At 51.5% G+C, this 22953-nt stretch overlaps 6 protein-coding genes across 6 annotated transcripts; 2 read left to right on the forward strand and 4 right to left on the reverse strand.

Moving 5' to 3' along the window:
- Window positions 1–2155: 2155 nt before the first annotated feature.
- Window positions 2156–3486, forward strand: NEUTE1DRAFT_87342 (uncharacterized protein; the record flags this gene model as incomplete). The annotated part of the gene is made up of 4 exons (XM_009855875.1): window positions 2156–2591; window positions 2651–2731; window positions 2834–3092; window positions 3195–3486. The coding sequence occupies 4 exons, from the start codon at window positions 2156–2158 to the stop codon at window positions 3391–3393; spliced, it is 975 nt and encodes a 324-aa protein (XP_009854177.1).
- A 978-nt stretch (window positions 3487–4464) lies between these two features.
- Window positions 4465–4927, forward strand: NEUTE1DRAFT_148596 (uncharacterized protein; the record flags this gene model as incomplete). The annotated part of the gene is made up of 2 exons (XM_009855876.1): window positions 4465–4634; window positions 4755–4927. The coding sequence occupies 2 exons, from the start codon at window positions 4465–4467 to the stop codon at window positions 4915–4917; spliced, it is 333 nt and encodes a 110-aa protein (XP_009854178.1).
- Window positions 4928–8143: 3216 nt separating this feature from the next.
- NEUTE1DRAFT_124505 (uncharacterized protein) lies at window positions 8144–12220 on the reverse strand (the record flags this gene model as incomplete). Its single annotated transcript, XM_009855877.1, has 3 exons — window positions 8144–9594; window positions 9786–12087; window positions 12175–12220. The coding sequence occupies 3 exons, from the start codon at window positions 12218–12220 to the stop codon at window positions 8658–8660; spliced, it is 3285 nt and encodes a 1094-aa protein (XP_009854179.1).
- Window positions 12221–13776: 1556 nt separating this feature from the next.
- Window positions 13777–14753, reverse strand: NEUTE1DRAFT_15323 (uncharacterized protein; the record flags this gene model as incomplete). The annotated part of the gene is made up of 3 exons (XM_009855482.1): window positions 13777–14168; window positions 14269–14517; window positions 14612–14753. Coding segments are annotated over 3 exons (783 nt in total), but the record flags the coding sequence as incomplete, so codon positions are not given.
- A 1551-nt stretch (window positions 14754–16304) lies between these two features.
- NEUTE1DRAFT_68669 (uncharacterized protein) lies at window positions 16305–18717 on the reverse strand (the record flags this gene model as incomplete). The annotated part of the gene is made up of 2 exons (XM_009855878.2): window positions 16305–17599; window positions 17670–18717. 2 exons carry the CDS (start codon window positions 18715–18717, stop codon window positions 16305–16307), a joined length of 2343 nt encoding a protein of 780 aa, XP_009854180.1.
- A 2905-nt stretch (window positions 18718–21622) lies between these two features.
- On the reverse strand, window positions 21623–22554 carry NEUTE1DRAFT_103660 (uncharacterized protein; the record flags this gene model as incomplete). Its single annotated transcript, XM_009855879.1, has 2 exons — window positions 21623–22414; window positions 22468–22554. 2 exons carry the CDS (start codon window positions 22552–22554, stop codon window positions 21623–21625), a joined length of 879 nt encoding a protein of 292 aa, XP_009854181.1.
- Window positions 22555–22953: the final 399 nt, after the last annotated feature.

The raw sequence follows: 22953 nt of genomic DNA on the forward strand, positions 1-22953 counted from the left end.
TATCAGTTGGACTAGAATGGCACACTTGAGTCTACATTTTCCAAGTGCCATCTATCTCTTCAGAAGTCCTTGTCTTAACCCTGTTCTGTTCGATCTTTGGGATTGGGATTTGATCTTGAATGCCAACTGACAAATACCTAGCATCCCGCAAATCGTCTCACCTATCAAGAACCACTATCCTCACAGCTAGACACAGGATATAGCTGTGGATCTTACATAATCTCCTCAAGTTCTTTCGTCCCAGGTGTTCAGTTTCATCAATCTTTCTACTCCCCTCGTTGCTATAGCCAACCAAGCCACCCACGTGCTCTCTCAAGGATTTCTATATCGGCCAAGAGCCAGCCCTAGGAGTTGCAATGACTTCAACGTCGCAGAAACGAGGTGCACGAACATGAAAGTATACCAACAACCACAGGACGTGGGTACTGAAAGCGCTTATTATCATCAAGGTCTCTTTCGCTACGACGTGCGTTTCAGACATCAGCTCATGTTCTGGACCGTCAACCTATATTCTAGGCGAGCGTCGTGAGATCCAATCGGAAAATTCACCTGAGACTTCAAGGTTCACCCCTGCCAAGACAGCCCAACAAGAAGAAGAAGTCAGTTTCCTCATGAAGATCTTCGTGGATAAGGTAGGTATCGGTGTGCCCCATTTGCTCGATCTTGGAATAAGCTTAAATGCTTGTTTTGTGTCTCGAACATTTTGGTCTGGAGATGCGCTCGCTGTAAGGCTGAGTTTATGGAAGTTACCCGGCAATCCTTTGATAAACTTTCTGTTGTTTTGTCATCAAGTACATCTACTCGACCTATGCACCTCCTTCCTTATCATCATTAGTGACTTTTCTCTGCAGGCTCGTTAATTCAACACTTCGAAATGAAGCTGCGCCTCCGGGAAGGAACGGAAAGAGACGACCTGAACGAAACCCCAAACACCCAAGAACGCCAAGCATCATGATCACTGGACTGCCAGGACGGCAGGCGCTCTCTTGGCTGTCGCACAACTCCCCTCATTGCATCTGCTTGGCTTGATGAAGTAATCGGAAGACTGCCCCTGGCTGCCCGTGACGGCGACTACCGAGACAATCCCACCACAACCCCCGGTACAGAGTCTAGACTCCTGATGGCCTCTAACGTTCGCAGAGACCCTGGACTACGTACCGAAGCTCAAAGAACACAAGCTCAACTCCACCAAGGCGACAGACATCCCTTGCGATGCACCCCAAGCTGGGGTCAAACACGGCCAAACGATTCCCCATCCGGAAAGTGTCCAGCGTAGGACATCAGCCACGTCAAGCTACCTCGTAACATTGATTTTGCTTACCTTCAGTTGTTGATTTGTAAAAATCTTCTGCGCGTACATCTTCGCTCCAGTTACCGCGCCAAAACGCACACTCAACGAGCCGGATGGGTATGCGACGAAAACAAGGAGCATGCGATACCTATGCGAGTTGACAAGACAAGTCAACTCCCTGACTTGGCTTGAAGTGCCCATTGAGTACTTTTTTTACAACCAGCTCAACACTGTTGCATCTTTGTACCTGCATCTGGTTTGGCTTGCCCAGCTTCCCCAGCTTCCCCAGACGGACCAACCGACCAATCCAACCTCCTCGTCGAAACAAAGGGGCTTGTTGTCACGATGCTCGGACTTTTGACTGGATGCTTCCGTGCCCTTCATGGCTTCTTGTCGGTTGGACGTACATTGGTTAGCATCATGTAAGTCATGGAAGACTTCAACTGACATTGGTAGCGAGGCGCATCGGTGTATCGGATCTCTCGGCTCGGCGCGAGGATATCTAGGCCTCAAGCACCCACCTCGTGGTGCCATGTTTTCTTGTTTACTTCATCCTAGCTCTACGATATCGTGGCTTCCATTGCCTACTTCATTTCTTCTTGTATATAATACCCGTTTGCCTTTACTTTTTTTGCTAGTCATATTGTCAGTAGGTCTGGAACCACTGACAGATACCCCATAATTCGTTGTTCTTGTCCTGTCCGGTTGTTCTGCCGTTGGCTCGAGCTTTGCTTTACTCCCACCTAGCCCCACGTAGTCTGCATATTCATCTCCATCACATATATACCTATATACTCGGTATCCCGCGAGAAACTTAACTTCTCTGTTTCCATCCCTAATCACATCTTTCCTCCCGTCGAAATTATGGCCAGGCTATTCAGATCATTCATGCTGGCGGCGGCCGCGTCTGTGACGCCCGTCTGGTCGCTCTGCTCGCACAACACTTTCCTCCACCCGCGAGAGGAGGGCAAGGCAGTCGAAGTCAAAAAGTTTGGATACATTGGCGTCACCGGTCCGCTGTTCTGGTCATCGTTGGCGCCCGAGAACACGGCCTGCTCCACGGGAAGACGACAGTCGCCTATCGATATGACGGGAACATCATTCAATATGGTACCCTCGTCTGAAATCCAGATCGACATCCCCGATTTCACTGAGGGCACCGAGTTCGAGAACCTCGGAACCACCATCGAGGTCATTGCGAAGGGCGGCTCGATGACTTTCGGTGAGAAGCAGTACACCCTGCAGCAGTTCCATTTCCACTTGCCTAGCGAGCACCTGGACAATGGTACAAGTAGAGCCAGTGAGTATTTCTGAAAATCCACTCTTTGATGTCAGCAATCACTAACACTTTCGTAAAAGTGGAAATGCACATGGTCTGGCAAACCGAGAACCAGGAACTTGCTGTCATCGGCACCTACATTGACGTCGCCACCGAAGCTGGTTCCGCACGTATCATCCCTCCCGTCGCTGCTCCGGCTCCTCCTGCTCCTCCGGCTCCCAGCGGCATTCCTGTTCCTCCTCACACCAACAAGACCGCCCCAGATGCGCCACCAGCCAGGTTCCGCATCAGGGGAAGCAGAAGCCATAGGGAGCAAGAAGTCATTATGCCTCCTTCTACCAACGAGACGGCCCCAGTGCGCCCTGTGCGTCCAGACTCCCCGGTCTCCGATGCGCCTACTGTTCTTCTCGAGACCATCTTCAGCACCGTCGACGCCATCCGCACGCCCGGCACCGTGACCCAGACTCCCCCCTTGATCCTCTCCGAGGTGGTCAACATCTGGAAGTCGGGTCACTTCCAGGGGTACGTGTCTGGTTTTCTTCCTCTCCATCCACCGTTCTCTCCATCTCTCCACCGACCCTTTTTCCGGCTCGCTCATCACTAACCTGTTCCCAACTCCAACAGTTACATCGGGTCCCTCACCACCCCTCCCTGCAGTGAGGGCGTCATGTGGCTCGTGTCGACGCAGACGCTCAGGATCTCGCCTTTGACGTTCGAAAATGTCCGTAGTGTCATCGGCTTCAACTCGCGCTTTACGCAGAATGCGCCCGGTCAGGATAATATCCTTGCTAAGGCAGGCTGCGCCGCAGCCGGAACTGTGTAAGGCGGTTGAATCTGGGATGGAAGCGGGAGAACTACCAATGTTAGTACACCGGTTAGGCTTGAATACAAACCAAAGGATTACGGCGGGTTAGCCATTGACATTGTTGAAGTGTAACGCAATCTGAGAGTTTGTGTGATTTCTGTTCGAGTCAAGAGACGTTGCACCTGAAGGAGTTAAATTGCCATGACGACAACAGCGCTGGAGGCAAAGCGACGCAACAGAGAAAAAGAAAACTAGTATTCAAGCACAGGATTTTGAGTAAGTTAAAATCAAAAAGTTTTCAAAAAGAGAAGGCGCGTTTGTAACGCCGGGAATTGAGCCCGACGTGGGGATCGAACCCACAACCTTGAGATTAAGAGTCTCACGCTCTACCGATTGAGCTAGCCGGGCAGCCAAAGCTGCCAGTTGGTTGGTAGCGAACTTCAAAAGAAGTTCCTATAATGGCAAGTTATTCCAAGTGCGCAACATGGCTTCTTGACGTGATGCTATTCCGGCCGTTGCAATAATGATCCTGTGCGCAAGTGCAAATCAGTAATTGTGATTCGGCGCTGGCTTGAATACTGACATCCATTTTGCGCGCGCGCGTGCGAAGTTGCTGTTCGATCTTGGCATGCAGTCGGTTCTTGTGTCTCCATATCCTGTCGTCATGAGTGAGAAGGTTTACACTATACGAACCAGCAAGGGGAGGAAAGTTTTTGATCTGATATTATTCCAAGATCGATCGAGAAAGGGGCAGTTGAATTGCTTCTCCGCATGTTCGTCATTCGATGTTCCTTCTCCAACGAGTGCACTGCAGTTAAGGCACGAACAGTGTGAGCTCGCGTCACAGTCGCAGAAATGGTGATGTCATACCGATGCCGCGTTCACTTACATAGTACACCCCGAGAACCCTTGTGGTCAACCTTATTATATAACAGCCATCACCACTGCTGCAATTTGCAACGAATTCGACAATCAAGAACAACTGCACCTGGAGACTGTCGATTAAAGCCATCGAGAGCAAACAAACCCAACTTCGAACTACAAGAAACGCCATCCAAAATACAGATTCTAGCACTCAACCCATCCAAAATGGTCCGATCTACTCCCGCCATCCGCACCGCTCTCCGCCCCGTCGTCCGTGCCCGCCCCCAGCGCGCTCAACAGGTCCGTTTCCGGAGCACCGAGTCTACCGATAGCGCTCGCGACAAGGGTCCCGTCAAGGACTTCAACAAGACCGGTAACACCAACAAGCCATGGCTGTACGTTTTCCCTTCCTTCCATTCACTCCAACAATCTGCTTTGCTCTGCTCAGGCACACCCTTCCCTCATCAAACTCACTGCGCTAAAATGCTAACCAACTTGTCACCCCTCGAAAACAGCTACGCCGGCGTTGCTGGCCTCACCCTGGGCGGCATCTACGCCACGATGATGGGCAATCCCGACAAGGCTGCTGGCGCCGCGCAGAAGATTGATCAGAAGCTTGACTTCGTTACTGAGGGAAAGAGTGCGCCTCATACCCCACATGTTGGTGACAGGAAGTAACGAAACGACTTACAACCGGTTGATCGAGCGATGGAGGATTTTCGTTTGAATGAGTTTATGACTTTTTTACATTTACGGTGGGGGAAATTGGGAGTCATTTGTGAGACGGCGTTCTTTTGAGTTAGTTTACCTAGTCAACGTGGTGGACGGATGGGAGGTACCCACACGATGGATGATATAAGACGTTTGGCTCTTCCGACTGGCCGTGATGTGGAAATGTGTGGTTGGCGGTGGCTAGGAAGGTGAAGAGACGAGGAGGCATTGAATGGTGCCACAAGTTTGAGTTACAGGATGGAAACTGGCAAATGCTAAGGCAGTACTATAGTCATTTGAACCAGGATTTGAAAAGATCAAGACACGCTTGCTCGGGACCCTCTACAGAAGAAAGGAGTGCATTTACAGATGGAAAGCCAGTAGTGTACATAGCTGGTTGGAAGGCAGGCTGGTCATGGTATTTGCTGCATATGATGCCACCTGCGCTAGTTCATTTCAACAACAAATCACAAAGCCCGCATGGCTCAGTGGTAGAGCGCATCACTAGTAATGATGAGGTCGTCAGTTCGATTCTGGCTGTGGGCATTTCCTTTTGCTTTTTTTGCCCCTTTTCGGCTTGCCTCTTCTTTTTTTTCTCCTTTGTGTCAAATGACTGTTCAACTTTTGTTCAGCCTGTTCGCCTTTTTTTTCTTTTTCTTTTTATTTCTTTTTTTTTCCTTCCTCAACGAACCCAACTCACCTCTCGACAGTTCACAACAGTATGGAACTCTATTTTCGTGATTCTTTGGCATCACAACAACATCCATCCGGTGTTAATATGACTTTGTCAACTCAGCACCAAGAATGATCAGTCAAAAGTATCAAATTCTCTTTCCATTTCTTACCCAACTGAGGCCCTGTCAAATAGTTTCCCCTCTTCCAACTTGATCACTTACACACACCGGCAAGTCCGTGTCCTAATCCGATCTTTGCATGCCTGCATCCCTGGATTCTCTGCATCTCGTTTCCAATCTTCATCACACTTTATTTACTCCTTGTCTCCAGCCAGACAGACCCTTTTCACTTACGTACATCTCCCGCTTCTCAGCTCGCACACGAGAAGATGGCGTCGCCATCTACGGGAAGTCAAGTAAGACAAGATCTGCGGCCTTGTCGCTGTGTACCCTCTTTTGTGAAACTATATACCCCGCAGTTTTGATGTGCCGTTGGGCTTCGGTTCGGTATGGACCCTTGAACTTTTCTTTTTCTCGGGACTTGTCCCCCTCTGTCCCTCCTAAGTGGCTTGCGAGATGCTTTGACCGAGACACAGGGCACCCGATGAATGCGTGTAAAGAAGGGGTTGTGTGACACTTACCTCTACACTAGCTGGCTAGGTACACACAACCTGAGGGCTTCCTTGTATAATATGCGATTGAGGCTTTCTTTGTCTGTATGTCTGGGGCTCCGTGGGGTTTTGTGTTACTTGAATGAGCGCCGTGGTTAGGTCGGAACGACTTCCGAATGGTAGAGGTAAGTAAGTAAGAAGGGAGTCTCTCTCTCTTAGTAAGGCGCTGAGTAGGTTGAGCATATAGCCACCTAGTTACGACATTGAAGAGGAAAAAGGCAGCCAGCTAACGGGCGGAACTCAGGACAGCCTCCTAAATGAAGAGAAGAGGGAGAGGGAACTGTACAGTGCTTTTGTTGAGGCGCTTAGAAGCAAGACATGACGAGTTAAACAGAAATCTCGCCATGGGTAAGGCGTGTCTTATGCTTGAATGTACGCGGGATCACTCTAACTGCCTAGCTGACTTGCATGTAGTCAATAACGCTTGGTCACCGGCCCGGGTGAGGCAAGTAGGATATTCCTTGATCACCCATCTCACCGATAAAATCCAAGTCCAAGTCTGAGTGGTAACTGCAAGTCTGTAACTGAGGTGGTTTTTCACGCTGTGGAAGTTGTGGGATGTTGCACCTACCTACCTACCTACTACCCCTGTTGTTTACTTCCAGCCTATTGTTAGTTTCTCAGAAGTGGTCCGGGATGGGTAAAATGAGGGTGTTTGACACCCACCGCATAGCCCGCGATGCCCAACCAATAATATCATCGCCTCAGTTGTAAACCGAATAAGATCTGTACTCTGTAAGAACTCGGGATAGGTATTAAAGACGTCGAAAATCCAGAGTGTACTTACTGTCTTCAGCACTAGCATCAAGCCCTCGTCACTGACCTACCTCCCTTCCAACGAGTGAGAAGTGGCTGTCGAACAACTTGCAAATCAACAGAGAAAGTAGAGCTACCAGTCAGGCTACATGTATGCTTTCGACACCGCCCTTACCGTGCAGATCGGACAACCAGTCGAATCAAGCCAGTCAAGTCACTCTGAGGGGGAGAGGGGGGAATTGTCTGGTGACACGTTCCATCATCTCCACAACCCGAAACATGTCGACGCCAGAAGGAAGCTGCAGGCTTGCGAATATGTAATGGAAACTCTAAATTGAGACAGAGATGGACGATGTCGACGACTAGAAGGCATTGAGGTAAGAAGAGCCAATGGGGAAAAGAAGCTGAAGTGAAGTCCGACTCTGGGTCATCAAGTATAAAAGCATCTTTGCTCCTCCTTCCCAAAGGTCGAAAGAAAAACATCATCAGATCTCATCAACTCAAACCAGACAGACTCCTGAATAACTTCTTTCAAAGCACTCAAGGTTAGCCTCAACCTTCTCCAGCCTCCCATCTCCAATCTACCTTCCTCTCTCTTCCTCTCTTTTCCTCCTCCTACTGCTCCCATCCCATCCAGCTGACACTCCATCCCCATCCCCATCCAGTTACCCAACCAACAACTCAACTCAACCTAACCCAACCACCAAAATGTCCTACACCATCCACCTCCGCCTCATCAACGACACCTCCGACTCTCTCCAGCTCGTCGAACAAACCTGCTGGTTCGGCCATGGCACCCGTTGGTCGCAAATCGACTCCACGGGCGTATACGTCCTCTCCATGAACAATTCCGGGTCCTCGGGCATGTTGCGCTTCCAGACCAGCAAGGGCGGCGACTACTTTGCCGTGGCGGTCGGCGTGCACAACTACAAGCGATGGTGCGACATTCAGGTCGATACTGCTGACGATGCTCCCCTGACGAAGTTGCATCCCAAGTATTATGATGAGAAGGATGCCAAGTATAAGGCGCTGTGGGCGCAGGCGAGCGAATTCGAGGCAAAGGCGAAGAGTGGGAAGACGGTGAGAATCAAGTTTTATCAGGCGGAGGGGAATGTCTTGAGGGCGACTGTTGAATATGTTTGAGTTGGTGGTGAGTATGAGTGGATGGTGAGACAGGGTGGAGGATGGACGATGTGCTGGAAAGGGGGAAAGGTGTGTTGGACAGGTAAGCTGAAGGAAGACAACAACGGACAAAGATGGACGATGGAACACCATATGAAAAGAAGCCAAACGGCATTACGCTCTTTAATTGGCTTGGAAGCTCTGAAGCATCCGATCTTAGACGCTCATTCAAAACAGCTGTCATCTCTGAAAACAAAACCCAAACATCCTTACTTTTCCCAGCTTTTGCTCCCTCTATATCCCTTATAAACAAGTGCCAGCCTTTGTTCCCAGGCATGAACATAATTAAACCCTTGAATAGCATCTGTAAATCATCATGTCTTAATGTCATCGCTCATGCGGCTCGAAATCATGGCCAAATTAAACACCTGTACCCCGGTCCGTGCTATGCAAATCATACAACTCTCTCAACTCAACGTCAACTCTAGAGGATGCCAGCAAGCTTCAACGCGTTAGGGTTGGCAGCGAAGAGAGCCTGGTTGGCGCTGTAAAGCTGGTGAACGAGCTTCTTCACAAGCTCACGAGTTTCATCGCTGAGCTGATCCTCAGGAGGGCTGAGGACTGACTCAAGGACAGGGATGACCTTGGGAGTAAGAGAGTTGATAGTGGGCTCGCCCTGCTCGTAGAGCTTGTAGATGCACTGGTAGACGGGAGTGTTCTCCTCGTAGTCCTCCTTCAAGGGCAGGAGATCGACCAGGGCGGGAAGAACCTGGGCAAGAGGAACACGATCGGGGTGAGCAAGGATCATGCGGCACAAGCAGCCAGAGGCGTTGTCCTTGATACGAGCCTCGGGAATCTGGAGCATGGGGGCCAGCTTGTGGAGGATGGTTTCGTACTGGGGAAGGTAGGTGTTGCTGTCGGTGGAGTGGAGAATGAGCTGGCCGGTAGCGTAGGCAGCGTTGCTCTTGGTCTCGTTATCGGTGTCGGAGAGACGCTTGAGGAGCAGATGCATAAGCTTGCCAGTGTAGGGAGTGACAGTGGCACCCATGTTGGCAGCGCACTCAGCGATCACACCGACACCGGTGGAGCGCTCGAGGTTCTCAGCCTCGGAGGAGGCGAACTTCAAGATGGGCTTCTCGAAGATCTTCCAGAGCTCAGAGAAGGCGGGGCCAAGAGCGACGGCGAGGCCAATCACGACATCGAGGGCAGTGTCGATAACAAGCCAGTCGTACTCGGAAGAGCCCTCAACCTCCTGCTCCTCATCCTCGTCACCAAGATCCTGCTGGCAAGGGTGGGAGCGGGTGATGATAGTGCTGAGGATGCTGATGGTCTCCTTCATGAAGTCGCCCTGGGCAAGAATGGCAGGACCGCAGGCCTTGAGAGTGGCGGCAACGTTGCGGTTGACCTCGGTAACGACGGCACTTTTCAACAGTTAGCTTCATGCTGCGAAGTTGATTGATCCAAAAAAATAGGGTATGATGTTCATGTCAGGAGTAGATGTAGCGCGTTCTCAGCATCGACGATTATTTTGCCTCTGAGTGAGCTGGGTTTAACGCAAAGTTGCTCATCATTCGAACAGTTAAGGGAAGAAAGGGAAAGAAAGTGTACGTACCGGTCCATCTCCTCCAACCACACCTTGAGGGTGGCGCTGGTAACAATCTCGCCAAGCTTGACAAGAGTGACAGTGGGCTGGGTCTTGAGGGGAAGACCGGGCTCCCAGTTAGAGCCAGTCTCCTCCTCCATAAGCTGCCAGACGCGGGCATAAGCGCGCCACAAAGTAGCGATGGCAGCCTTGCGGCAGCCCTCGTAAGGGTGCTCAAGGAGAGGAGAGATCATCTCAACGGCCTTCTCAAGGTACTCCTTAATCTCGGCGCCGGAGCAAGAGTGGGTAATAATATCGCCCATGATCTCGATGGCAACCTCCTTCTCGAAAGCCTCAGGGGAGATGCCAATGTCCTCCCAATCCTCGCCCTCCTCATCATCCATAATATCCTCGTCATCGTTGGCCTTGACCTTGAGGCGCTTGCCACCGGTGATGATCTCCTCATCAGTGCCGGCAATGGCACGCTCAGCCTCAGAGAGCTCGAGGTTGATCTCCTCCTCCTCAAGCTCAAGGCTGTGGAACAAGCCCTTGAAAACACCGGGAAGGAAGGGAGAGAAGTCCTTCTCGTAGACCTTGGAGAGGCAGCTCCAGAGGATGAAAGAGGACTCGCGGAGTCTGGTGCTATCGAGATGGAGGGCCTCCTCGCTGGACTTCATGAGAGGAAGGACGTAGGGCTGGAAGGTCTGAGCACCGACGGCAGTGGCGATGCGACCGACGGAGTCGCAAACACCGCTACGAAGGGCAAGGTCGTCCTCAGTCTCCTTGATGGTGAGGTAAGCACCAAGGGCGTGCATGATGTTGTCGAAGTAGGGCTTGAACTCCTCGCCGAGAGCCTCGGCAATGGCACCGATAGCACCGGAAGCAGCTACCTTGACCTTGTAGTCCTCGTGGCCGATCAGAGCGCCGATGTTAGCGACAAGCTCGCCAGCATACTGCTTCATGAACTCGGCATCGAGACCATCGGACATGGAGTCAAGAGCACCGCAAACGGAACGGATGATCTCAACATTCTTCTTGGCCTGGGTGGCATCGTTGGAGGCGGCCATGGAAGCCTGGAGGTTCTTGACAAGAGCAGTCATAATGGGCTCGTTGTAAGGGGAGAGCTCAGAGGCGATGTCATCCGCAAGGCGAGACAGACCGACAAGGGCGGCGTGCCTGACACCAACATCCTGGTCGTTGAGCAGGGTGATGACATGGGGCATGATGGACTTGATCTGGTTGGCGATGAAGTCGGGAGCACCCTCGACGACGGTGCCGAGAGCAAGGATACCGGCCTTTCTGTAGCCAGCCTCGGAGTTGGTGGCGAACTTGGGGAAGGCATTGAGAAGGGGAACGATAACCTGGCGAGGAGGAAGGTCGCTGGCAAGCTGATCGAGCAGCATGAGAGCGGAGCGGGCGGGGCTCATATCATCCTCATCCTCATCGTCGTCGATCTCGGTGAGAATGACCATGCTCTTGATGGTGAGCTCCTCGCCAACATCGCGCATGCCCTGGATCTTCATGCGCCTGTAACGGACAGTCTGGGCGAGGAAAGCAAGGGCCTGAGCGCGGACCTCATCCTCAGCCTGGGGGTTGCCGCCGAGGTCAATCATCAGCTTGACAAGATCCTTAAGGTACTTGCCGAGCAGCGAAGACTCGCAAGCCAAGAACTGCTGGAAAACGTCGAAAGCCTGAGCAATCTTCTCATCATCGCCAGACTCAACGACGTGCTTGAGAACGTCGACCATAGAGGGAACGAGGGTCTGAAGGGCATTAACGGCCTGGGGATCCTCCTCGGGATCGAACATGAGGAGGCAGGCGCCAATGGACATCATGGTGTTGATGCGAACATCAGCGCTCTGGGGGTCGCGGAGAGTGTGGTTGAAGATCTCGAGAAGCTTGCGGAGGTCCTCGAAAGCCGTGGGGTTGGCCTCGATCAAGCTGAAGATGATGTAGGTACCGACTTCACGCTGGTTGACATCGGCGTTGGTAGCCAAGTTCATGGCAATGTCGCGGAGATCGTCCCACTCGCCCTCCTCGAAGTCAAAGCAGGCGATGACAGCGATAAGACGGGAAGCGGTATGGCGGCACTTGGGGTTCTGCTCCTTCAGGGTGGCCTCGAGGAGGACCTGGCGGACCTGCACCTTCTGGGCCTTGGGGATCTTGCCCCAGTGCTTGGTGACGAGTCTAGCAGCCTGGACGGCGGCCAATTGCCTGACGCCCAAGTCATCGTGTGTCGCGAAAACTTCGATGAGGAGGAGAAGGCACTCGGGGTGAACATAGTAGTTCTTTTGGAGCTCAGCCGTGATGGCCTTGACTCTCTGGGTATCAGCTGGAGAGGAGGGGTCAGCTTTGCGCGTTCATTTTTTTCTTTTTTCTTTCTTGTGTTGCGAACGAGGGGATTTGGAAAAATGCTTACGAATCTGCGACTCCTTGAGGAGCGCGGCAAGCGTTTGCTTGTCCATGGCGCTTCAAGGAAATGTGGACAGAAGGGGTATCAAAAAGAAAACAGCGAAAAGATGAACAGAACAGAGAAGAAAAAAAGAAAGGGAAAAGAAAAAGAAGATCCCGTCGGGCACACCGCGGGAGGGGATAGCAAGGGTTTTTGAAGAGGGGGGGCACAGTACTGCAGTGAAGAGACTGGAGGCGAAGATGGGATGGAAAGACGAGACCCCGGGGAGAACCTGGAGGTGTCGTGAAGAAGAAAAAAAAAATTTGGATTTTGATCAAATTCCACTGTGGAATCGCGGCTGATAAGAGATTAGAAATTTTGCTGCGGGGCAAGGATCGGGTCGGGATCAGTTCAGTTCAGTTGCAGCTGAGGAAATTCCCTCCCTCCACTGATTCGGCACGGTAGCGGCCTGGGCGCTACGCCTAACCACCACTGTCATTGTGTGCTGCCATCAGGGGCATGTGCCTGATAATCGAGGGGTAATTTCCCGCTCTACTACTATAGTGTGCCTACCTACCTCTGCGCTGGTAGCACGAAATATTCGGTCGTGGAGTGAAACGGGTATGGAAATTGAGTGTATATTGAGCACTTATATATGTATGAGCCAGAAGCTTCCAACTCGTCTTTCTTCTTGTATTGAACCTTATATCGAAGTTGCTTCGTTCGACTGTGACCGTCGCAGTTGTCCGATTTTAGGTTCATCATCTCTAATTGGGAATTCTGCCCTTCTTCACCGCTATCTTGATCATTGCCTGCTGTTTGCCTGCCGGCGGGCAGTTATCCCATTCGATCATCGTCACAGTCTCTCTCTTTCACCCGTTACATCTTATCACACCTCGACATCGCGACGAGGGGTTCGACAGCTTGCCTGTATTGACCGAAACTCAGGACCTACGCATGAAAGAGCATGTTCCTCCCGTTGCCCTTCTGATGCCTTCTTCGAGAACCACCCATACAGCATCTCAGCTGTGTGCGCCTTGACGCAGACAAGAGTCATGCTCGTTAAATTGAGGTCGACATTCATGTTCGATTAAGTCTATTCAGATTTCTCTGGACGTTCTTATTCCAAGCTCATACATATCATCGGATCTTCTTTACTACCCATCAAGCCAACCACACACACACACACACACACACACAAAGACACAAGAAACCATGATGTTAACCGCCAAACACCCTCTAGTTTTAACATCCCGCTGAAGTTCTGAACAGACATCAATCGTCTGTCTTTCCCAGTACAAGTAACCAAAATCTAACCACTGTCTCAATCAAGCATAACCATATCGCACCAGAAAGGAACTTGGATCAAGCTCCCTCGACTCGCACGCCCATCATCTCACCCTCTCATCTGCGCAACGGAGTGTATGAGTTCGCGTCATCGGACGGCGTCTGGCGGTGGTGCCTGCTCTGGCCCAACATCAAACTGTCCCTCCTGTCCGCCTCCAGCCGAGAAGAATCATGCGCCTTGAGGTTAGTACTGGGACGGCCCTGTCCACCACCACCATACGACGTCATCGTATAATCGCCCTCGACCGTACTTCCCTCCAGATCAATGGCCGACCTCATCCCAACCTGCTTATACCCCACCAGAAACTTGCTGGGATGATACCGCATAAACGCCACGCTCACAATCACCATGAGCATGCCGTCCAATACCAGCAGGTACACCTCGCGCTTCATCAAAATGGAATCCCAACCCAAGGCGTACTCGATCATGCGAAACACTGAGCGGATCAGGATGAGCGTGTTGGTCACGTACAGGACCCAAAGTAGCTGGCGCCATGGGACGGCGACGGAGTAAGACTTGGCGGTCGGGTTGGCGGCGATGCGCAAATGAAAGATAATGGTGGTGATGATGAAGAGCCCAAAGAAGGCGATTTGGATGCCCAGGCCGACGAGGATGATGTTGTTGCCGAGGTCTTGGTCTTTGGGGGTGGTAGCCTTGGCGAGGATGCCGCCGCCTGGTTTGTTTTGGTGTTTGTGTTAGAGTGCTGACTGACTGACTGACTGATTGACTGACTGACTGGGTATAGGAGAGGAGAGGGAGAAGTGATGACTTACCAGCACCCTGCGCCAGAAATGAAAAGACGTCACCCAACACGAATATCTTAGTCAACCACTTCACCCTGATGACCGAGTACGCCTCTGCCTCCAGCATGCAAGTGAGTCGGCCGAGAATCATGTAGATGGACGCGGCATAGAGGGAGGGTCCCAAGAGGATCAGGAGACTCTGTATGAGGTACGGCGTCAAGGTCCAGTCGGGTGTTTCCCCGGCGGAGATCACACGACCTATGTAACCGACTGCTTCGACTATTGTTTTTTGTCGTGGACGGTTAGCAAATCGAATTCGAAGTTGGTTGGCTTGTGAGAAGACCTGGAACGGCAAGGGGATGGAAAAACGTACAAAGACATCCCACCAAGAACGGGATAAAGTACCACGTCCTGTTCCTAGCGAGCAGAAACGCGTGGCCGACGGCGGTGATGCTGAACAAGGCGACGAAGATGGCATTGGCTGCTGTGGACGGGTCATATTTGTAGTACGCGAAGGTTGCTAGGTCTGAGTTGTTGTCCGACATCGTCGCAAGCTTTCGAGGATGAGATTGAGGTCGAAGAGCTTTCTAGATCCAAAGGGAGGGGAAAAAAAGGTAGATCGAGGAAACAGAAGGGAAAAATGAGGGACAAGAAAGAAATACCGATGTTACTGCGTTGTTGATGATGATGATGATGCGGCCGATATCACGAAGAACCGGCACCGCTTCAAACATATATGTAAGTCCAGAGGGAACCACAGCTCCTTTACGAGGAAACCGAAGCAGAGGCATATGGGTAACATACATGTATACCTAAACGCGTAATTTTTCCTTGGACAAAGTTCACAGCCTCAACGTCTAACCGCGACCTCGACCGAACCAACATTTTCTATTTGCCTGGTTGACAGCTTGGACTGGACTGGACTGCCCTGCTACCTGCCTAACAACGTCGTCCCAACGGGTAGGTATTCTATGCTGCAGAGCGACGAGATGAGTAGAAGCTTAAAGCAAGAAGCGGGCCGTATCCGCAGCGCTATGTATTCTATACGCGTATACACATGTAGATACATAGTTCTACTCAACCTTCAAGATGTCTCCGTAACAAACCTCCCTACTGATTCCCGCGGTAAGGTGTTAGTGTCCCAACTGCAAAGACTGCGAACTGGGAATTAAGCTTCTCGGTTTCCTTGCCGGGCTATACGCGTATTGCCCCATACCAGGGTCTCGATCCTTTCCAACGAATCCGATCTACCGCTTACATACACTATTTCACCTAGCTAGGTAGTTTTGAGTTTGAGGCTGAGTGCTTCTTAATGACGAACGAGCGGGAAAGGGACGTTGGAAAACCGAATGCGGTTTAGCGCAAATCGGTTTGGTCGGTTTCGGCGAGATATACGCGTATACGATAAGCGACTATACGCGGGCGATAAGGCTTTTTGGGGTTGTTGAACCTAGGGGCCGACAACAACTTTTTTTTTCATTCTCCAATAGCCAATGCATCTTCAGTTCACCTCCGCTTTCAGTTTCAAGGATGCCTTACCAGCTTACCTACTTAGCTGCGCCTCGGTTGAGATGAGATTGCAAAGTTCTACTGCTACTGAAGTGCAGAGCTAACGATGGATACGATGAATATGTACAGTGAATTCGACGATGACGGGCTGGGTGAGGACCTTGATGGACACAATTGATACAGCCCAAATGCTAGTTTGTCTATTTGTTTGTTTGTTAGCTTGGTATTCCTACTCGTCAGGACTTGAAATGTCTTCTGACCCTTCAGGACCTACCTCGCTGTTCCAAACTAACATCCAGACGGCAACTTCCACCCGCTACCTCCTGTGTTAGGCCAATTACAATCATTATTCATTATCATTCTTGTATGTATTAAAACTGGCAAGTAACTGAAGTTGCTTTGTGCCGCAGTCATTTCCAAAACTGATTATATCCGCTTATGTTTTCGAAGTTAAAAAAAATAGAACCAGCTATTATCCCCTATCGCTCTTCCATTAGATTGATCGAAGCTTCCACACCCAGTTCAAGCCACTCTTGGCGGCCTCCAAAGAATCGCAATCAACCCATCCAACTCCCCCTCTGACTTGACGTCCCCTCGGAGCCACTGCCATTCAGTCCCATTTCTTGCCCCTGAGTCTTCTCGCCAACACCATCTTCAACTTCCAGCTGCTTCACGCCCCTAACACTGCTCCCTCTACTCAACAACCTCTCTTTGAAGCTCTGCGGCGAGTACGACTCCCTCACATCCCTCGCCGACATCGCTCCTCGAAAAGCCAAATCAAAACTCTCTCCAGTCTTTGGCCTCAAGAACACGTTATTCGAATCCTCATCGTCGTCACTGTCCTCTTCATCATACATCCGGACATCACCCGTCCAAGCCCTTCGCCCCTCTAATCCCCCGGTTAAGTCGATGCCTGTCGTCCTGACTTGCAGAGCGGGCTGATGGCGCAACCGATGCTTGAGAACCGAAAGCTCTTCCATACGCTCTCGGTAAGGGATTGGCGCGGTTTTGGGGCGGGCGGGAGGATGTCCGTGATAATGGCTGTTGTGGCTGTTATGGTGGATGCCAAGGGCTAGGAGTTCATTGCATCGGCAGGCGGAGGGGGAAGTGCAGGCGCAGCCCGAGTCATGCGAGATTGAGAAGTTAGAAGCCCCTCCTCCCTGGGCTGCTACGTGGATGAGCGGTGCTGGACCGGGGGAGGAAGCTGGTGTGGTGGGCGACTTGAAAGCTGTGTCGTCAGACTCGTTGGTCGCCACGGTTGCTGAAACAGAAAGGGTGGGCGTTGGGTGGGGGGAGAGACGTCTGGGGCTGGTTGGGGGATTGCCGGTGAGGTTTGGTCGGCCGCCAGTGGCATCTGACATTCGTCGTGATGCGGGTTTGTTGTTATTGTTGCTGATATTACTGGGAGCGTTGCTTCCCCGTCTTGACTGCCACGGCGGCAGCAGAGAAGGGGAGAACAGGCCATCTGATGTTGATGAAGAGTGCCTTTCTTGGGCGCGAGAACCACTGAATATGGCGCTTTGGCGGTTCCTGCGCGTTGAGCGGCGCGCTAGGTTGACATTCTCAGCGCCGCTGGAGGATCGTCGCCTCTTGTCCTCTGGCGAGGTGCCTTGTCCGCCGGTGGTGTCGTTGTTGGTGCTGCCATGAATACGGTGGAGACATTTCCTGATGGTGTTGGCTTTGTGTGCCTCAAAGACCAGTTCCAGTTGACCGGTCAAAAAGTTGCGGTAGGCGTCGTCGATGGCCTCCGGAAGAAAGAGCCGAAGTGTCTCTTGCAAGTGCGTTTTCAGCGCTTCTTGACCTTCGTCAAATTGCTGCTCGACCTCGGCTAGTTCGATGACGGGATGGAAGTCTGCATGATGGGTTAGTTGTCATGTCTTCATTCAAAAGGTGAGCTCGAGGCTCTTGGGTTTGCTGCTTACCAGAACTAGGAATCTGATCATCCAGGGAAAAGATCAGACGCCACAAGTCATCCCAGGTTCGGATCCCATTGCCAGAAGCTAAAGTCCTATCCACATCCTCAGATATTCCATCCTCGGGATTGCGGGGTGTTTCCGCGGGGACTGTGTCGCACATTTCATCCTTGGGCAGCATCAGGTGTTCGTCCAACCCTTTCTGCGTGGGGAATCCGACTTTGCATCGCTGACATTGGTGAGGCATTGCGCGCCTTCTATGATACGACATAACATGGTGTCGCAAGTCGGCCAGTGATTCGAAAGAAGTCATGGCGCAAACTTCGTGGTCACGAATATTGAAGCGAACCGGGTTGCGCACCCGGAATGGGCAGGAGTATCCCTCCACGCCCTGCCCATCCATCGCATACGTCGCTTCCAGATCGCGTTCCTGTCGGCCGCTTCGGATGGAACTGCTGCTCATCACCCTCCGATGCCGGGACGGAAGGTCGTTTCTGGCCCCAACGTCGTAAGACGTCCTTCGCGATCCCACCGATTGTACCGAGTTCGACATTCTCCTTACGGATGGAGTAGCTCTTAGCTGCGGAGCGTATGCTATGCTCGGGGGTGCAGATACCGCCGGCGCACTTGAATTCGGCGGTCCAAGCGACACGGTAATTTCTTCTAGACATCTGGCGACTGCGCCCCAGATCTTGAGCGTTGTTGACGGTTGTTCCGCCGCAGCGTTCTCCTCAGTTTCCTTCAGAATGGCGGCGGATATTTCCGAGGCAAGTTCCCCTTCGCTGGGAGCATCTTCAGATATGGGCGAAGTCCGTAAGCCGCCGGAGGCGTGGTAAGTATACCGTTGCCGGGGGTAGTCTGGAAGACCGAGCCCAGGAAGCAGTCGACTGGACGATGAATTGCGCACCGGATGATTTCGCTGAGTTGGGCTCACCAAGCTGCTTCTGGCACTGGTTGCTTCACCATAAGCGGGTGATGGCCTTCCCAGTAGCGATAATCTCTTTTTTTGGCGTGAAAGCTGGACATCCAGACTTGGTGGTCTTGTGGGACGGTCCATGTTGGTAGAAGGTGTCGAATCTGGCATCATGCCGCTACCACTCGCTCGCTGCACATATTGTTGGCTGCCGTCAGAAGATCGATCCGCCACAATGTCGCCTTTCTGTGATGCCAAAGCCTTGGGGATATTATCCTTGTGTTGGCGACGGGTATCGAGTAACTCCGGGGTCGAGAGGGCCATGAACTCCGTATCATAATCGGAATAGGCCAATGACAAAGATACAGGTGAGGAATCAGTCGAATAAGCTAGAGAGTAAGGAGAAGCGAGAGAAAAGAGCGAGGTTCGTAGTGGTGTGGAAGGAACAAAAGGGACATAGAGAGGAGCGGGAGCAGAAGTCGAAACAGGAGTATCAGAATTGTTCTTCGATTGAGGTTCTATGGGACGGTCGTTGTGGTCATTTGTATTGAGATTGGTCAATCCGGCGCGTAACTGTGGCGCCGCCGCCGGTGAGTGTAACTGATGTACTGGTTGCGCATTATGGTGATGATGAGCAGGTTCCACGACGGCTGGATGCTCCTCTGCGGCGCTTAATTGCCCCTGTTCCTTCGATTGCTTTTGTCGATCTGATGACTGCCTTTGCAGCAGGCGCCACCAAAGGTCCATGCTGTACGCGTGGGCCTTTGCCACGAGCCAGCCATGGAAAAGGGTTCAATATCTTGGAAGGAAAATGTTTGACGACTTTTGGGTTGTAGGAGGAGGCCTGGCGTGGCTGTGTTTCGTCTTCTTGGTGCGGATAGAGCGGACGACTGACGACCTCGAGGTGGATGGATGGATGAATGTTGGCGGATTAGGGAGCTGAGGCGAGCACCAGTGAGCTGAATGGAAAGCAGTCAGCAATCATAAAACAGGAACGACGTCAACAAAGGCCTTTGGTGGCCATACAGATGCGAGAAATGGACAATGTAAGGAGAGGACGGGACAAATACAAAACAACGAACCACAAGACGCAAAAGGAGTTGTCCTTGGGAATGCCTTGTCATTCTCGGATTCTTCAGTGGCCTGTCTCCCGCACCGATTGGTCAATCTGTGGCCCATTCACTGAACGACATGCCGGATCTGGATGCTGATTTGCTCGTGATTGGCCTGCGCCAACAAGGGAGGTCAACTGCCCACTCTCGCTCAGGTCAGAAATATGCGTACCGCGCGCAGGTAACTACAGATTTTGATGCTTCAAAACTTGGCCATTGTTTCACCAAAACCTTGGTTGTTATTGTAAACTTATGAGTGAGCAGTCAGGGTTCTTGTTAAATTATATACTCTTTCAAGATCACGGATACGTGACCATGAACGAATGAATTTTCGTGAATGTAACCAAAAGTGGTGATGTTCGCCACGGCCGCGGAAGGGGTGGTGGTTAAACCGATTGTTGGTGCACATAATTCTGACGTTTGCGAGCCACTGTACCGTCCCTGTATGTACCACAGAAGGTACGTTGCCTAGGCTTGACGCCTGGATGCAATTTCCCAGGAAAACCGAGATCTCGACCACTATTCGCTACGGTCCCTGGACGGCAACGGGAATTGCGGCATCCATTCAGTTGTGAGCCTCCATAGGTACCTCGACATGCTTCCCAAAAGAGCAGAGCCTCCTCCTCCTCCTCCTTTTATTCTTCCAAGTTTTTTTTTTTCTTTTTTTTTTTCTCTTTCCCATCGCTTCTGACATCCAGTCCCTCGGGACAATGAACTATCTGGTGGCGTCGGACAAAGACCGACCAAGCTCTTTAGGATCCCAAATTAGTTTTCCAAAACCTGTTGTTTTGCATCGACAACGAAAACACCAAATCGGTTCAATACTTACGGCATGGACGAAATTGGATCGGATCTTCTCCAACCTCGGCTCAATTCGATGGAAGCCTGCTACCTAAGACGGGCCTGGGCGCGGTTTGGCAGCTCCGAACGGCTTACCAGACTCTTTTCAGGGTCCAAGCTCCGGAAATTAGTACAGATTTCGGTTGGCCATGTTGGTACCCTATTGGACATGCTGACCGCCAGCCCATCCCGGGGTAATCCACATTGGTAAGAGCATCATGTGTCGACAGATGAATGAAATGTTTATGCGTTCTGATGTGGTTGGAGGTCTTCGGCTTCTTTGAGTTGGACGAAAAGTCACGATACGTCCGAGCTTGGAGTGGTTCTTGACAGGGGCAGTTGGCAGTCGGTGGGCAGCTAGCTCAGGTAGGTTGGTAGGTAGGTACCACAGGGTTAGGGTTGATGCTGACTGTATCGACAGCGACGTCATCGACAACCTGGACTACACGATCGCGAAAACAGATGAAGTGAAACCTGCTCCGTATACCCAGCCACACCATTACAGCAATATTTGAGATCGTAGCTATGAAAGCTTTATGCTGTAATTTCAAGCTCACGCAAGACTCAATGGATGGGGATCCACAAACATACCTCTACAAATTATTTACTAACAGATCACCACTACCTATGTTGATCACTGTGTAAATCCCCACTCAACGCCTCGAAGGAAGATGTTGAAACTCCGGTATCAGATGGTCTAAGATTAGTGACAGACACAAATATCTTACTGGTCTTTTGCGGGGTCTCCACGTGGGCTTTTCATAGAGTTATCCACCCCAGATCGCGAATCCGTTAGCATGCGATTGACCACGTTTATTTCGTACCTGAAACCTTTCCCCTAAGACGACTTTGATACAGTTACGATGTGGTCAGTGCTGCCTGGGGTGTGTGTGACGTACTAGGGGAAAAAAAGGTTGTTCTGGGAACTGACACACACACACCGTGTTCGTGTTTTGGCTGAAAAGGGCGGCATGAAATGGCGCTAGTTGGTGAAGGTTTATACCTACCTACCTATCGAACTTTATGTCTATCCAATTCTTCTCCCTATCTTACCACCGTCTCAACACTACCACCTATCAACCCGCAACCCAACTCTACTAAGCGTATCCCTCCCTCGCAGTCGCCTTACCCCTCGCCATCCTGTTCATCATTCCCGTCAATGGCCTTACCGACGCATCGACAAGACTATGATACCAAGTTGCGCTCCCATCCTTCTCCGTCACCCTGATAGTCGTATCTCCCATAAGGATAGGTGGCGAATCCAGGTAGATCGACTCCCAGGCGCCAGCAGGCACCTCAAAGGTCTCGTGCAGCGCCGTAATGTGGTTGTATCCCTTCTTGCGGAACGCGTGCAAAAAGTCCCAACCGTCGCGGTGCTCCTTGTCGTGCGCAAACTTGTGCAATCCCTCGATGTCGCGAAAGTAAAACACCGTCATGGCGGCATTGTGGGTGGCGCGCTTGGTCTGCTTCCAACTGGACATGCCCAGGAGGCCGTACTCCTCCTTTTTCTCGTCTATGGCCTTGATCATGTTCATGAAGTGGGTGTAGAGTTCGTAGGCGCCGGGGCAGGCGGGGCCCAGCGGGTGGTTGTAGGAGACGCCGAGGTGGAAGACGACGATGGAGCTGGAGCACGGCGCATTGGGGTAGCGACCGGTTTGCCATGAGGGAGGCTGGCTGCTGGTGAAACCTTGAGTGACACCGGTCATGTATGGATTTTCATTGGTCTTGCACAAGAACATTTGGCCGATGGTCGAACCAATCGAGTGAAGAGTGAGGATCAAGGCGGGGACGACGGCATAACGGTAAGGCAGGATGGCGAAGAGGACGATCTGAGCGAGCGCGCCCATAGCCATCAGAGTGCGAAGTCTGAAAGCATCTTTGATGATGGTCTTTGCCGTACGTTAGTCTCAAACGTTCTCAAAGCAGTGGGTGAATTACTTACCTCCTTGTGCGGAGGAGTCCCAAGCGGGCGTTGCTTGGTTGGGTTAAGGATGGGTCGGAAGTCTGGTTTTTCAAGAGTGTCCCCCATCTTGACAGTGGTTGATGTTGACAGTTTGGTGTACGCAATAAATATTCGCAAATAACAAAGAAAAGAGGACTGAATTTGATGAGACTAGATGGGCAATAATATATGGGATCTTTTAGTTCATGTAGTCTTATTCAACCTACGCTAAGGCCTAAACTAGCAAAGGCTGACACGGGAATGGCCATCTCTCCAATGTCTGTTGCTGACAAGCTACAAGTGACCACGTTGGCAAGCCTGCTGAGGGGAAGGTGGTGAAGTACCCCCACACGGAGGAATTCACTGTTCGCCCAAGGATGTCAAAGGATGAGATGGAAGGTGTGGAAGTAGGGTCTCAACCACAAATCCATCGGCCCTGAAAGGCGGATATATCGCCCTAAAAATCCGTGAAAGAGGAGTGAGAGT

The sequence above is a fragment of the Neurospora tetrasperma genome (genome assembly GCF_000213175.1).
Source record: "Neurospora tetrasperma FGSC 2508 unplaced genomic scaffold NEUTE1scaffold_6, whole genome shotgun sequence".
In the NCBI taxonomy this organism is placed as follows: Eukaryota; Fungi; Ascomycota; class Sordariomycetes; order Sordariales; family Sordariaceae; genus Neurospora; species Neurospora tetrasperma.